The sequence below is a fragment of the Heloderma suspectum genome, chromosome 2 (genome assembly GCF_057233095.1).
Source record: "Heloderma suspectum isolate Gila_16-S chromosome 2, 16-S_ref, whole genome shotgun sequence".
NCBI lineage: Eukaryota > Metazoa > Chordata > Lepidosauria > Squamata > Helodermatidae > Heloderma > Heloderma suspectum.
Genome location: NC_139459.1, coordinates 396,998,603 through 397,012,169, shown reverse-complemented (window position 1 = coordinate 397,012,169; position 13,567 = coordinate 396,998,603). Strand labels below are relative to the sequence as shown.

Below are 13,567 nucleotides of genomic sequence, written 5' to 3'. Positions count from 1 at the left end.
CATGGTGGGACCTGGGGCGAACCATCTACACAGACCCCATAGACTTCCCCCAATACTGAGCTCGCAGACAATATTTGTACATGCACACACTGCTGTTTTATGGACAACGAAAATGCAAAAACATTTTTTTATAACACATTTTAATGGAAATCATGTCCATGCTATCCCAGAAGCAAAAGACTAATATATCTCTTCCATGGCAGAGCATTCAATTACAAACACAACTTTCCCCTTTGCCAGCACACACCAGACAAACACACAACAGAAACACACACACACACACACACGACTCAAAAAAGTGACATACTCTGACTCATTCAGACACAGGAACTAGACAGGACAGAACACCCCCTGCCCCACACACACACACTCATGGAGGGAGGGAGGGGGGGACAGAGACACACGCAGAGAGAGAGAGAGAGAGAGAGACAGGGTCAGAGAGAGACAGGGACAGGGACATAGAGAGAGAGAGGGACTGAGACAGAGACACATGCAGAGAGAGAGAGAGAGAGAGGGACAGAGAGAGACAGGGACAGAGAGAAAGAGAGGGGGACAGAGACACACGCAGAGAGAGGGGGGACAGAGAGGGGGCAGGCGCAGGGACAGAGACACACGCAGAGAGAGAGAGAGAGACAGGGTCAGAGAGAGACAGGGACATAGAGAGAGAGGGACTGAGACAGAGACACATGCAGAGAGAGAGAGAGAGAGACAGAGAGAGACAGAGAGGGGGACAGAGACAGAGACACATGCAGAGAGAGGGGGGACAGAGAGGGGGCAGGCACAGGGACAGAGACACACGTAGAGAGAGAGAGAGAGAGAGAGAGAGAGGGTCAGAGAGAGACAGGGACATAGAGAGAGAGGGACTGAGACAGAGACACACGCAGAGAGAGAGAGGGGGGGACAGAGAGAAAGAGGGGGGACAGAGACAGAGACACATGCAGAGAGAGGGGGGACAGAGAGGGGGCAGGCACAGGGACAGAGACACACGCAGAGAGAGAGAGAGAGAGAGACAGGGTCAGAGAGAGACAGGGACATAGAGAGAGAGAGGGACCGAGACAGAGACACACGCAGAGAGGGGGGGACAGAGAGAGGGGCGACAGGCACAGGGACAGAGACACATGCACAGAGAGAGAGAGAGAGAGAGAGAGAGAGAGAAAGACAGGGTCAGAGAAAGACAGGGACAGAGAAAAAGAGAGGGGGACAGAGACAGAGACACATGCAGAGAGAGGGGGGACAGAGAGGGGGCAGGCACAGGGACAGAGACACATGCAGAGAGAGAGAGAGAGACAGGGTCAGAGAGAGAGAGGGACATAGAGAGAGAGGGACTGAGACAGAGACACACGCAGAGAGAGAGAGAGGGGGGACAGAGAGAAAGAGGGGGGACAGAGACAGAGACACATGCAGAGAGAGGGGGGACAGAGAGGGGGCAGGCACAGGGACAGAGACACACGCAGAGAGAGAGAGAGAGAGAGAGAGAGACAGGGTCAGAGAGAGACAGGGACATAGAGAGAGAGAGGGACCGAGACAGAGACACACGCAGAGAGGGGGGACAGAGAGAGGGGGGACAGGCATAGGGACAGAGACACATGCACAGAGAGAGAGAGAGAGAGAAAGACAGGGTCAGAGAAAGACAGGGACAGAGAAAAAGAGAGGGGGACAGAGACAGAGACACATGCAGAGAGAGGGGGGACAGAGAGGGGGCAGACACAGGGACAGAGACACATGCAGAGAGAGAGAGAGAGTGACAGGGTCAGAGAGAGACAGGGACATAGAGAGAGAGGGACTGAGACAGAGACACACGCAGAGAGAGAGAGGGGGGACAGAGAGAAAGAGGGGGGACAGAGACAGAGATACACGCAGAGAGAGGGGGGACAGAGAGGGGGCAGGCACAGGGACAGAGACACACGCAGAGAGAGAGAGAGAGAGGCAGGGTCAGAGAGAGACAGGGACATAGAGAGAGAGAGGGACTGAGACAGAGACACACGCAGAGAGAGAGAGAGAGAGGGACAGAGAGAAAGAGAGGGGGACGGAGACAGAGACACACGCAGAGAGAGGGGGGACAGAGAGAGGGGGGACAGGCACAGGGACAGAGACACATGCACAGAGAGAGAGAGAGAGAGAGAGAGAGAGAGAGAGAGAAAGAAAGACAGGGTCAGAGAAAGACAGGGACAGAGAAAAAGAGAGGGGGACAGAGACAGAGACACATGCAGAGAGAGGGGGGACAGAGAGGGGGGGACAGGCACAGGGACAGAGACACACGCAGAGAGAGAGAGGGACAGGGACAGGGACAGAGATTGAGAGAGGGACAGGGACAGAGAGAGAGAGAGAGAGAGAGAGAGGGCGGGGCTGTTCCAGCATGAGGAGGACCAGCAAATGCCTCCCCTTTCTCACTGGTTGAGTTGGGCCAGGCAGTACTTCCCAGCCTAACCTACCTGAGAGGGTGTTTGTGAGGATAAAATAGGAAGACGTTCAGGTGCTGGAGGAAAGAAGGAGCATAACTGTAATTTAAAAAGGGGGAAACTGTGCACATCATGCTCAGTAAAGCTCAACCATATCAAGTTCTCCAAATTCTACCTCGAAGCTCGATCCACCTCCCTCCTCCAATTCCACCTTGATCCTCCTTGCCACTGTTTTTGATTACTAACTGTTCTTATTCTTATTTTATTTTTAAAAGTGTGCATCCTCATGTGCACTTTCCCCCATAGGTGAAAATATGTATTTTTTTTTAAGTGTTCATTTTTTAAAGTGTGCAACTTTGGGAACATGCAAGCTTTTCCTGGAAAAATGTCCTCTGTGTTTGCATTAAAAGGCGCAAATACAGCAAATCTGAGGCAAAACTGAGGCAAAACAACATTCTCGTACATCCCCACCACTGAGATGCTGGGGGGAGGGGGCTGCAGAATTAGCCGAATTCTTAACCCAGCCTTGCAGAAAGAGGAGCAACAGCATTAGACCTCCTGTACATTATGAACAAGATTTTTTAAAAAAAATCTGCATGTGCGCCCTCTCTTTAAAGGACACATGCACCTGCCATGAGTCTTAGGACAAGGTAGACATTTCCAGCTTCTAAATGCAGGTGTTTTCTCTGCCATCGTAGCTTCACCCTTTCCTGAGAAACTTCCAGTTTTACAATTCCTCAATGGACGGAGTGTATTTGGATGAGAATGGAGACCTGGCAGCTGACTTTGACATCGTGAACTATGTGATGCTTCCCAATAAGTCTGTCCATATGGGGAACGTTGGGACACTAGAGAGACAGGGAACCTCAGATGTCACATTCACCATTGACAAGGAGGCCATTGTCTGGCCTGGCTGGTTTAATAAGGTAGGGAAACCATTGGCTTCATTTTATTCCCTTCAATTGGTTGGGTATTATTATTATTATTATTATTATTATTATTATTATTATTATTATTAATTTTATTGGATTTAAGCCCATCCCAACAACCATTGGTTTGATAGGAGAGCTACAGGTTCACCCATGCACTGGAAAGGATATCAATGATAAATTAGAGTTCCTTTCTTAATGTCTACCCCAGGGTGTGGAACCAAACTGTGTTGTTGTTGTTTACTCGTTCAGTTGCTTCCGACTCTTCGTGACTTCATGGACCAGCCCACGCCAGAGCTTCCTGTTGGCTGTCGCCACCCCAAGTTCCTCCAAGGTTGAGTCCGTCACCTCCAGAATATCATCCATCCATCTTGCCCTTGGTCGGCCCCTCTTCCTTTTGCCTTCCACTTTCCCTAGCATCAGCATCTTCTCCAGGCTCTCCTGTCTTCTCATGATGTGGCCAAAGTACTTCAGTTTTGCTTTTAATATCCTTCCCTCAAGTGAGCAGTCTGGCTTTATTTCCTGGAGGATGGACTGGTTTGATCTTCTTGCAGTCCAAGGCACTCTCAGAATTTTCCTCCAGCATCACAGTTCAAAAGCATCGATCTTCCTTCGCTCAGCCTTCCTTATGGTCCAGCTCTCGCAGCCATAGGTTACAACAGGGAAGACCATTGCTTGAACTATGTGGACCTTTGTTGTCAGTGTGATGTCTCTGCTCTTCACTATTTTATCAAGATTTGTCATTGCTGTCCTCCCAAGAGGTAAATGTCTTCTGATTTCCTGGCTGCAGTCAGCGTCTGCAGTAATCTTTGTGCCTAGAAAGACAAAGTCTGTCACTGCCTCCACGTTTTCTCCCTCTATTTGCCAGTTATCAGTCAAGCTGGTTGCCATAATCTTGGTTTTTTTGAGGTTGAACTGCAACCCAGCTTTTGTACTTTCTTCTTTCACCTTCGTCAGAAGGTTCCTCAGCTCCTCCTCGCTTTCAGCCATCAAAGTGGTATCATCTGCATATCGGAGATTGTTAATGTTTCTTCCAGTGATTTTAACTCCAGCCTTGGCTTCATCAAGCCCAGCACGTCTCATGATGTGTTCTGCGTACAGGTTGAATAGGTAGGCTGAGAGTATACAACCCTGCCGTACTCCTTTCCCAATCCTAAACCAGTCTGTTGTTCCATGGTCTGTTCTTACCGTCACTACTTGGTCGTTATACAGATTCCTCAGGAGGCAGACAAGATGACTTGGTATCCCCATACCACCAAGAACTTGCCACCATTTGTTATGATCCACACAGTCAAAGGCTTTAGAATAGTCAATAAAACAAAATAGTTGTTTTTCTGAAACTCCCTGGCTTTCTCCATTATCCAGCGGATATTGGCAATTCGGTCTCTAGTTCCTCTGCCTTTTCTAAACCCAGCTTGTACATCTGGCAATCCTCATTCCATGAATGGCTGGAGTCGACCTTGCAAGATCTTGAGCATTACCTTACTGGCATGTGAAATAAATGCCACTGTTCGATAGTTTGAACATTCTTTGGTGTTTCCCTTTTTTGGTATGGGGATATAGGTTGATTTTTTCCAGTCTGTTGGCCATTCTTGTGTTTTCCAAATTTGCTGGCATATGGCATGCATCACCTTGACAGCATCATCTTGCAAGAGTTTAAACAGTTCAGCTGGGATACCGTCATCTCCTGCTGCCTTGTTATTAGCAATGCTTCTTAAAGCCCATTCAACCTCACTCTTCAGGATGTCTGGCTCTAGCTCACTGACCACACCGTCAAATCTATCCCCGATATTATTATCCTTCCTATACAGATCTTCTGTATATTCTTGCCACCTTTTCTTGATCTCTTCTGCTTCTGTTAGGTCCTTGCCATCTTTGTTTTTGATCATACCCATTTTTGCCTGGAATTTACCTCCGATGTTTCTAATGTTCTGGAAGAGGTCTCTTGTCCTTCCTATTGTATTATTTTCTTCCGCTTCCGTGCATTGCTTGTTTAAAAATAATTCCTTATCTCTTCTGGCTAACCTCTGGAATTTTGCATTTAATTGGGCATATCTCCCCCTATCACTGTTGCCTTTTGCTTTCCTTCTTTCTTGGGCTGCTTGCAGTGTCTCAGCAGACAGCCATCTTGCCTTCTTGGTTTTCTTTTTCTTTGGGATGTTTTTTGTTGCCGCCTCCTGAACACTGTTGCGAACTTCTGTCCATAATTCTTCCGGGACCCTATCTACTAAATCTAGTCCCTTAAATCTATTCTTCACCTCCACTGCATATTCATGAGGAATATTCGTGAGCTCATATCTAACTGATCTGTGGGTCTTCCCTGTTCTCTTGAGTCTGTTTCTAAATTGTGCAATAAGAAGTTCGTGATCTGACTACAATCAGCTCCAGGTCTTGTTTTTACCGACTGCATAGATGTCCGCCACCTTTGGTTACAAAGGATGTAGTCAATCTGATTTCGGTGTCGACCGTCTGGTGAAGTCCATGTATAAAGTCGTCTCTTAGGTTGTTGGAAGAGAGTGTTTGTTATGCACAGTGAGTTGTCTTGGCAAAATTCTATCAGCCTATGTCCTGCTTCATTTTGTTCTCCCAGACCATGCTTGCCTGTAATTCCAGGTGTCGTTTGACTACCCACCTTAGCATTCCAGTCTCCTGTAATGAAAATAACATCTTTTTTTGGCATACTATCCAGTAGGTGCTGCAGATCCTCATAGAACTGAACTACTTCCGCTTCTTCAGCATCTGTGGTTGGGGCATATATTTGGATCACTGTGATGTTAAATGGCTTACCCTGAATTCAAATTGAGATCATTCTATCATTTTTTGGATTGTATCCAAGCACTGCTTTAGCCACTTTATTATTAATTATGAAGGCTACTCCATTTCTTCTGTGGTCCTCTTGTCCACAGTAGTAGATCTGGTGGTCATTTGATGTGAAGTGGCCCATTCCAGTCCATTTCAGTTCACTGACACCCAAAATGTCTATATTTAATCTTGAAATCTCCCCAATAACCACATCCAATTTGCCCTGGCTCATAGATCTTACATTCCAGGTTCATATGGTGTGGTGGGGGGACAAATGACCCACCAACAGGTCATCCATGGGCCAGATGATGTCAGTGAGCTTGGTGGAAACCAAGGAAGCTCTGTGGGCTGCATGCAGCAACTCTAGGGGCCAGATTAGGTTCCTGGACCAGATGTTCTGCATTCCCACTCTACACCACACAAATAAAGTATACATATGAGATCACAGAAAGGTTGTCACAGAAAGGAAGACCAGGATCTCTTCTTAATCATCCAAGAGTGATGACACAGAACAATGGGCTCAAGTGACAGGAAGCCAGATTCCAGCTGAACATTAGGAAAAATGTCCTATTAGAGCAGTATGACAATGGAACCAATTACCTAGGGAGGTGGTGGGCTCTCCCACACTGGAAGCATTCAAGATGAAGCTGGACAGCCATCTGTCAGGGATGCTTCAACTTGGATTCCTGCACTGAGCAGGGGGTTGGACCCGATGGTCTTATAGGCCCCTTCCAACTCTACTATTATGATTCTATTATCACCCCTTCTGCTCAGAACATAGGCTGCATTCATACCAAATTCAGCCACAATCTGCTTCCTACTTGGGTTGGAGGCATCATAGGAAGCAAACTTACACTGAGTCAGAACATTGGTCTATCTAGCTCAGGATCACCAACATGGACTAGCACTGGTCCTCCAAAGTCTCAGAGACAGAGACAACAAAAAACGTCCCAAAGAAACAGAAAACCAAGAAGGCAAGATGGCTGGATAGAAATGCCAGGGGGTTAACCCGGGACCTTTGGGATGCAGCACGTGCACTCTGCCACTGAGTCCATGCCCAGCACTGATTCTGGGGTCATCGCTATACTAACGTTTAAGATGCTGAGGTTGTGAATCCTAATATCTGAATTCTCACCTCTCGCAAAGGGTATCCTAAACAGCGAGCACATGCGTGATTCACCAAAACCAAGTCTCAAGCTACACTGACATACAATGCATCCCATCTAAATAGCAGCTGGGGGTGGACGGTGGAGAGGAGTGATAAGGACTGGGAGTTTAAATATTTCTACCATGCCAGAGTCGTGACAGAAATCACCCCCAATTTGCCATTGGACATGGTGGGGAAATGCCTGTTGGTGCTAATGAAGTTCCATGGACAAAACAACCCTTCTCTCTTGGTACTCTGTCTTTATGGGTAGACGGTGCCTAGTTCCAGATGTACCACAAGCTGCAGGCCTGGAGACGTCAAGGTGATCCGGGAAGGAGAGCCACGGTGCTGCTATGACTGCGCTCCCTGCCTGGAAGGGACCATTTCCACAGAGGAAGGCAAGTGACTCCATAGGAAAGGGCAGTCCATAAGGTGTAGGGTGAAGGATTCCCTCTTTTCCTTTGACATCTTCGTACTTGGAGATACAAGAAAAGGGGGATGGTTGGCAAAGTCTGTGTGTGGCTGTGATGGAGATTCCAGCAATCCTGCAACACACACACACAGGGGCTGTTTGCATGTAACGACAATCCATCAGTTTCAAAACTGATGAGCTGTCAGGGACATCCCAACATGCTGCCCGCGCCCTGCCCACCTTATCCGCTTCAGTGCACAACCTTCCTTTATAAGTCGTGCAGCATGATGTGCGAACTGGACTGCTGGGTTGGTTGGGAGCTAAACAACCCAGTGGTTAACACATGGGTTTGGGGGGTGGGTGTCGCATTTACCATTGGGTTGCTTAGCCTCTGAACAACCCAGCAATCCAGGTTCACATCCCACACTGCACATCCTGTGAAGGAGGCGATTGTGGGTTGTGCTGTAAACCAATGATTATCGTTATATGTCAGTCTGTTCTTCTTGAAAGGATCACATCCCACCCCCTACTTTACACATGATTGGGCAGATCATGTTTAAACACACAGGTCTATCGCTGTCCTAGGGATTCACGGCCAAATCCCCTGCAGATTGATTTGGAATTGGCTCGGTATTTGTAAATCCACTGCTGTACGGAGAGGGTCAAACTGACTGCTAGGAAATGCAAACTCATTTCACCAGCCCAGTTCTCCACGCACGCCATCACCCATGTCAGAGGGACACCCGGAAATCATCCCCTGCCTCTTCCACCTTGTGTCTTTCCACGAAATATCTTTTATGGAGGAAAGGATGGAAGGGGATTGGAAAAATTCATGGAGGATGAATTTGCTATCAATAGCTGTTAGTCAAAGGCAATATGCCTATGTATATCGGAAGAAATGAGCGGGAGGGTCATTGTTGAGTGTCCGTGGTTAATATATTTGTCCGTACATCCACAGCAGTTGTTGATTGTCCGTGGTTTATATATTAGTCCATACATCTAGAAAGTGGTGGCTATTATTTATTATCATTATTACATTTATATCCCACCTTTCTCCTTCTGGCAAACCGTCCAAGGTGGCTTATATGGTCTTCTTCCTCTCTGTGTTACCCACACCACACCCCGTAAGGTAGGTTAGACTGAGAGTCAGTGACTGGCCCAAAGTCACCCAGTGAGTTTTATGGGGCTAGAACCCAAGTATCCCCAGTCTTCGCCTGGGGCCTGATCTACACCTCGTGTCATATCGATACGATCCCGTCATGGTGATGTTACATCCCTCTTGCACATGTATAACTTGCTATCACGCACAATGACATCTGCTGCGGTATTCTGCATAATATGGAATACAAAGCGGGAAATAATGCTACAAAAGTGGTATATGGAATGTGTAATGTGCCCCAACTGTGATTGGTGCACTTCAGCTCCTATAAAAAGCACAAGTGGAGATGAAGCCCAAGACTCTAACCACTACACCACACTGGCTGTCATCATTCTGAGCTGAAAAAGATTGCTCAAAGAAAGGGGGCTCAATTTGTGGGGATGTCAGAGAATTCCGGCATGGACGCCAGTGAGGCTGGATTTCACCTGGAATCCGTGGCGGAACGGCCTCCCCCCCCCCCCGCCACCCTGCGGAATCTCCCCGGGACGGAGCGTACCTGGAGGTGGAGGTGGCAGCTCCAGCGGTGGATGTGGTGGCGGATGTAAGGTGTAAGGTGGCACCTTAGGAGTAAGGTGGCACCAGGGCCCATGCTTTTCTGGGAAGTACCAGTCTAATCTAGATATAGCAAGACTGGAGAGTCTGAAAGGAAGGCAAGGGGTGCAGGTAGTCTTTGCTCCCACCGGAAGAAGGTGAAAGACACCCCCCCCCCTTTCCCTCTCAGACTCTGAGAAATGTGTGTGTGAATGTGTGTTAAAAAAATACCCTACATTTGTTGGTTTGTGATATTGGCAGGGTGGTGATGATTTGTAAAAGGAAAAGCTATAGAACTCATTCCAGATCCCATATTACACACCAGGCTTCCTGTGAAGCAGAATGAATCCACCCCTCTCTTCACCAAATCTCAGCCAGGTGGTTGTGAATATCCCCTCCAGATGTGGTTGGCCATCAGCTCCCATCATAGAATCATAGAATAGTAGGGTTGGAAGGGGCCTACAAGGCCATTGAGTCCAACCCCCTGCTCAGTGAGTGCAGGAATCCAAGTCAGAGCGTCCCTGACAGATGGCTGTCCAGCCTCATCTTGAACGCCTCCAGTGTGGGGAGCCCACCACCTCCCTAGGTAATTGGTTCCATTGTCATATTGCTCTAACAGCCAGAAAGTTTTTCCTGATGTTCAGCCGGAATCTGGCTTCCTCTAACTTGAGCCCATGATTCCGTGTCCTGCACTCTGGGATGATCGAGAAGAGATCCTGGCCTTCCTGTCTGTGGCAACCTTTCAAGTACTTGAAGAGCGCTATCATATCTCCCCTCATCTATAATCAGCATAGCCAGTGGTGGGTCATGATGAGAATAGCAATGAAACAACTTCTGGAGGGACACAATATTCCCACCCCTGCTATAATTCTGGCATGTCCAGTGCTGTCTCTCTGATGGACAGTATCTCTCCCACAGCTCAGGAAGAATACCGCCTCAGCCCTACCACCCAACATCCTTTCCATGGACTCAACCCCTGAGCCCCTGACCCTCCCCATCCCACTACACAAGGATCGTTCCTGGCCTCTTCCCCGTCTATGGCTTGCGTGGCCCCTGTGGCATCTAAACTCTCATAGCAGGCTATATCGCTGGGAGACTTTAATGATGCTGAACTTTCTCTTCTTCTTTTCAGATGCAAACCATTGCACTGCATGCCCAGAAGATCAGCACCCAAACAAGGACCGAGATCAATGTATTCCCAAGGATATAACCTTCCTGTCCTTTGAAGAGCCTGTGGGCATCATGCTAGTCTCTTCTGCCCTTTTCCTCTCCTTAACCACAGCCTTTGTGATAGGAATCTTCCTTAAAAACCTAGAAACCCCAATAGTCAAAGCCAACAACCGGGACCTCTCCTACATTCTCCTTGTCTCCCTCATGCTTTCCTTCTTGTCCTCCTTCCTGTTCATGGGCCAGCCAACAAAAGCCACCTGCCTCCTCCGGCAAACAGCATTCAGCATCATCTTCTCAATTGCCGTCTCTTCTGTGTTAGCAAAAACTATCACTGTGGTGCTAGCCTTCCTGGCCACAAAACCAGGAAACAGTGTGAGAAAATGGCTGGGGAAGAGTTTGGCCAACTCCATTGTATTTTCCAGTTCTGGTATCCAAGTTTTAATCTGTACCGTTTGGCTGGGAATCTCTCCCCCATTCCCAGATTCTGACATGCACTCCCAGACTGGACAGATCATCCTGCAATGCAATGAAGGGTCTGTTGCGATGTTCTATAGTGCCCTTGGCTACATGGGCTTCCTGGCTGCCATCTGTTTCACGGTGGCTTTCCTAGCCCGGAAGCTGCCTGGGGCCTTCAATGAAGCCAAGCTGATCACCTTCAGCATGTTGGTCTTCTGCAGTGTCTGGGTGTCGTTTGTGCCCACCTACCTGAGCACCAAGGGGAAATACATGGTAGCCGTGCAGGTCTTCTCTATCTTGGCCTCCAGTGCTGGTTTGCTGGGCTGCATCTTTCTTCCCAAGTGCTACATTATTGTACTGAGGCCTGAACTGAATGCAAAGGAGCATCTAATGATGAAAACAGAAAGTGGCATCTGATTCCGTCCATATTGTTTTCCATTTTGGAATCTGCTTCCAGCATGGTAGTCATGAATGCAAGCTACTAGCCCTGAGGTGCAACCATGGGTTGCTATTATAGTTTCTCTTCTGTTCACAGTTGTCACAAAAGCAACTGTTCACATCTGATGGAGGTGAATGGATGGTGACCCTGGAATCAGCCATAGTGATATAATGCTTTGCCTGTAATATTTTACCTCCACACCCTGAGGCAGCATTCCTCTGTATACTAGTTGCTCTAAAGGCACTTTGTTCATTCTTAGGTCCTGAATTATGTGAAGGGTTCCCTGCTTAGTCTCATGAAGGCAGCATGTCTTTCATACAATCATAGAATAGTAGGGTTGGAAGGGGCCTTTAAGACCATCGAGTTCAACCCCCTGCTCAATGCAGGAATCCAAGTCATAGGGCTTTGTTTCCAGTCCCATAATCATCCTTATTGCCCTCCTCTGAACCCTCTCCAGCTTGTCTGCATCCTTCTTAAAGTGCAGTGCCCAGAACTGGACATAGTACTCCAGATGAGGCCTAACCAGTGCTGAGAAGAGGGGAAGCTATACTTCTATTAATGCAGCCCCAAAGAGCATTTGCCTTTTTTGCAGCCACATCATATGGTTGGCTCATATTCAGCTTGTGATGTACCACAATTTCGAGATCCTTCTCGCATGTAGTAGTGGGCAGTAATTAAAAACTAGCGTTAATGACTCGAGCACCACATAATTTAGGTTAGTGATTATGTCCAATGGGATACTGACCAGATACTTTCAAACAAAATTGGATGCTCTCAATTTGAGCTCCTCCTGATTGAAAGAAACTTAACAAGAAATCACTGACACTGTATCTTCAGTCAGAACCCTTTCCTCCTTTTTTTTTTTTAAAGAAACCTATCTGTACTAAGAATCCTGCGTAACTGAAAAGCTAACATACTGCTCCATGAACACTCATTGAGTGCAATAAAGGCTTTTTTTTTTCTGGGCCTGTGTGTTGAACTCTCAGTTCTCACCAGCAGAAGCTCTGCAGGGGATCAGATAGAAAGGAAGCATTCCCGTCCCACCCAAGATGAACCTTTTTCACTGGTGATGCTGATGACTGAGCAAGGGCATTTGTACTTCAGCTCTTCATTCAGGCCAGTCTTGAAGATACCCTTGAGATCATCTAGTCCAATCCCTGCTCTTTCGTCTTTTGTAAGGGAGATGTTGTAGAATGTGCTTTGCCCCTAAAGAAGTTTAAAGCGTGTGAAGGTTTGGAAACACATGTGATTTTTCACCTCATTTGAGCCTATGGGATTTGATATGGAATGGGGACAACCTGTGGGATATGGTCATCTCTTTAAACTGTAAAAGAAGGACAGGGAAGGGTGTCCTGGAGGAGGTGTTGCTTGGTACCTGAAAGAGGGCAGAGTGCCAAATAGACTAGAATACCTAAAAGGGGGATTCCTCCGCAGAAGTGCTGTAGGAGACAATACCGGGTTCCAAAAGTAATTTTCTACTTTGAACACACCGTCATCCGCCAGACCAGGGTGAACTTGTGATGGAAAATGAAATCTCTCATCTCCACCTTCAGGTCCTCCTTGAAAAAACTGGCAGGTGATGTCTGTTCACTCAGCTCCTACAATGTTTATCTGGAGGAGAGACATATTGGCTATGCTGCTAAAATTGCTTCGTGGTATAGTCACGTTAGTTGTAAACCACAGTGCCACTTTTGGTACCAGCTGACAAGTCATTGCCTGAGAACATCAGAGGAGGAAAACCTTAAGTTAGGATAGCCTGCCCGCCTTTTCTCAAACGTTGGGCAACTTTCAACCTTCGTAGCTTCCCCTCGAACTCCCTGAAGGCTTTTCCTTTGTAGACTGTGAGTGACTGACAATTTGCCTCTGTATGACCCATTGAGGTAAAGGATTAAAGAGCTGTGGAGAGAAGCCTCTTGTCCGTGTTTTGATTTGGCTTTTGAAGTTCAGCAGGGACAAAAGGGAATCCTGACAGTAGGGTTGGAAGGGGCCTATAAGGCCATCAAGTCCAACCCCTTGCTCAATGCATGTACTACTTAGTATACCTCCAGGATTAGAGGCAGTATTCCTCCATATGCCAGTTGCTCTAAAGCCAGGTCTTTCGTTCTTAGGTCCTGAATGGTGTG

At 47.5% G+C, this 13,567-nt stretch overlaps 1 protein-coding gene across 2 annotated transcripts in view; it reads left to right on the top strand.

The window, feature by feature from the left end:
• The window catches only part of LOC146356562 (vomeronasal type-2 receptor 26-like), a 30,537-nt gene extending 17,187 nt beyond the window's left edge, over nt 1-13,350 (top strand). For both annotated transcript variants that reach the window (XM_084841155.1, XM_084841154.1), the window contains 3 exons: nt 3,098-3,325; nt 7,549-7,675; nt 10,512-13,350. In XM_084841155.1, the coding sequence (XP_084697281.1) occupies nt 3,098-3,325; nt 7,549-7,675; nt 10,512-11,422 (1,266 nt within the window). In that variant the 3' untranslated portion in view covers nt 11,423-13,350. The remainder of the gene's footprint in view (nt 1-3,097; nt 3,326-7,548; nt 7,676-10,511) is intronic.
• Nucleotides 13,351-13,567: the final 217 nt, after the last annotated feature.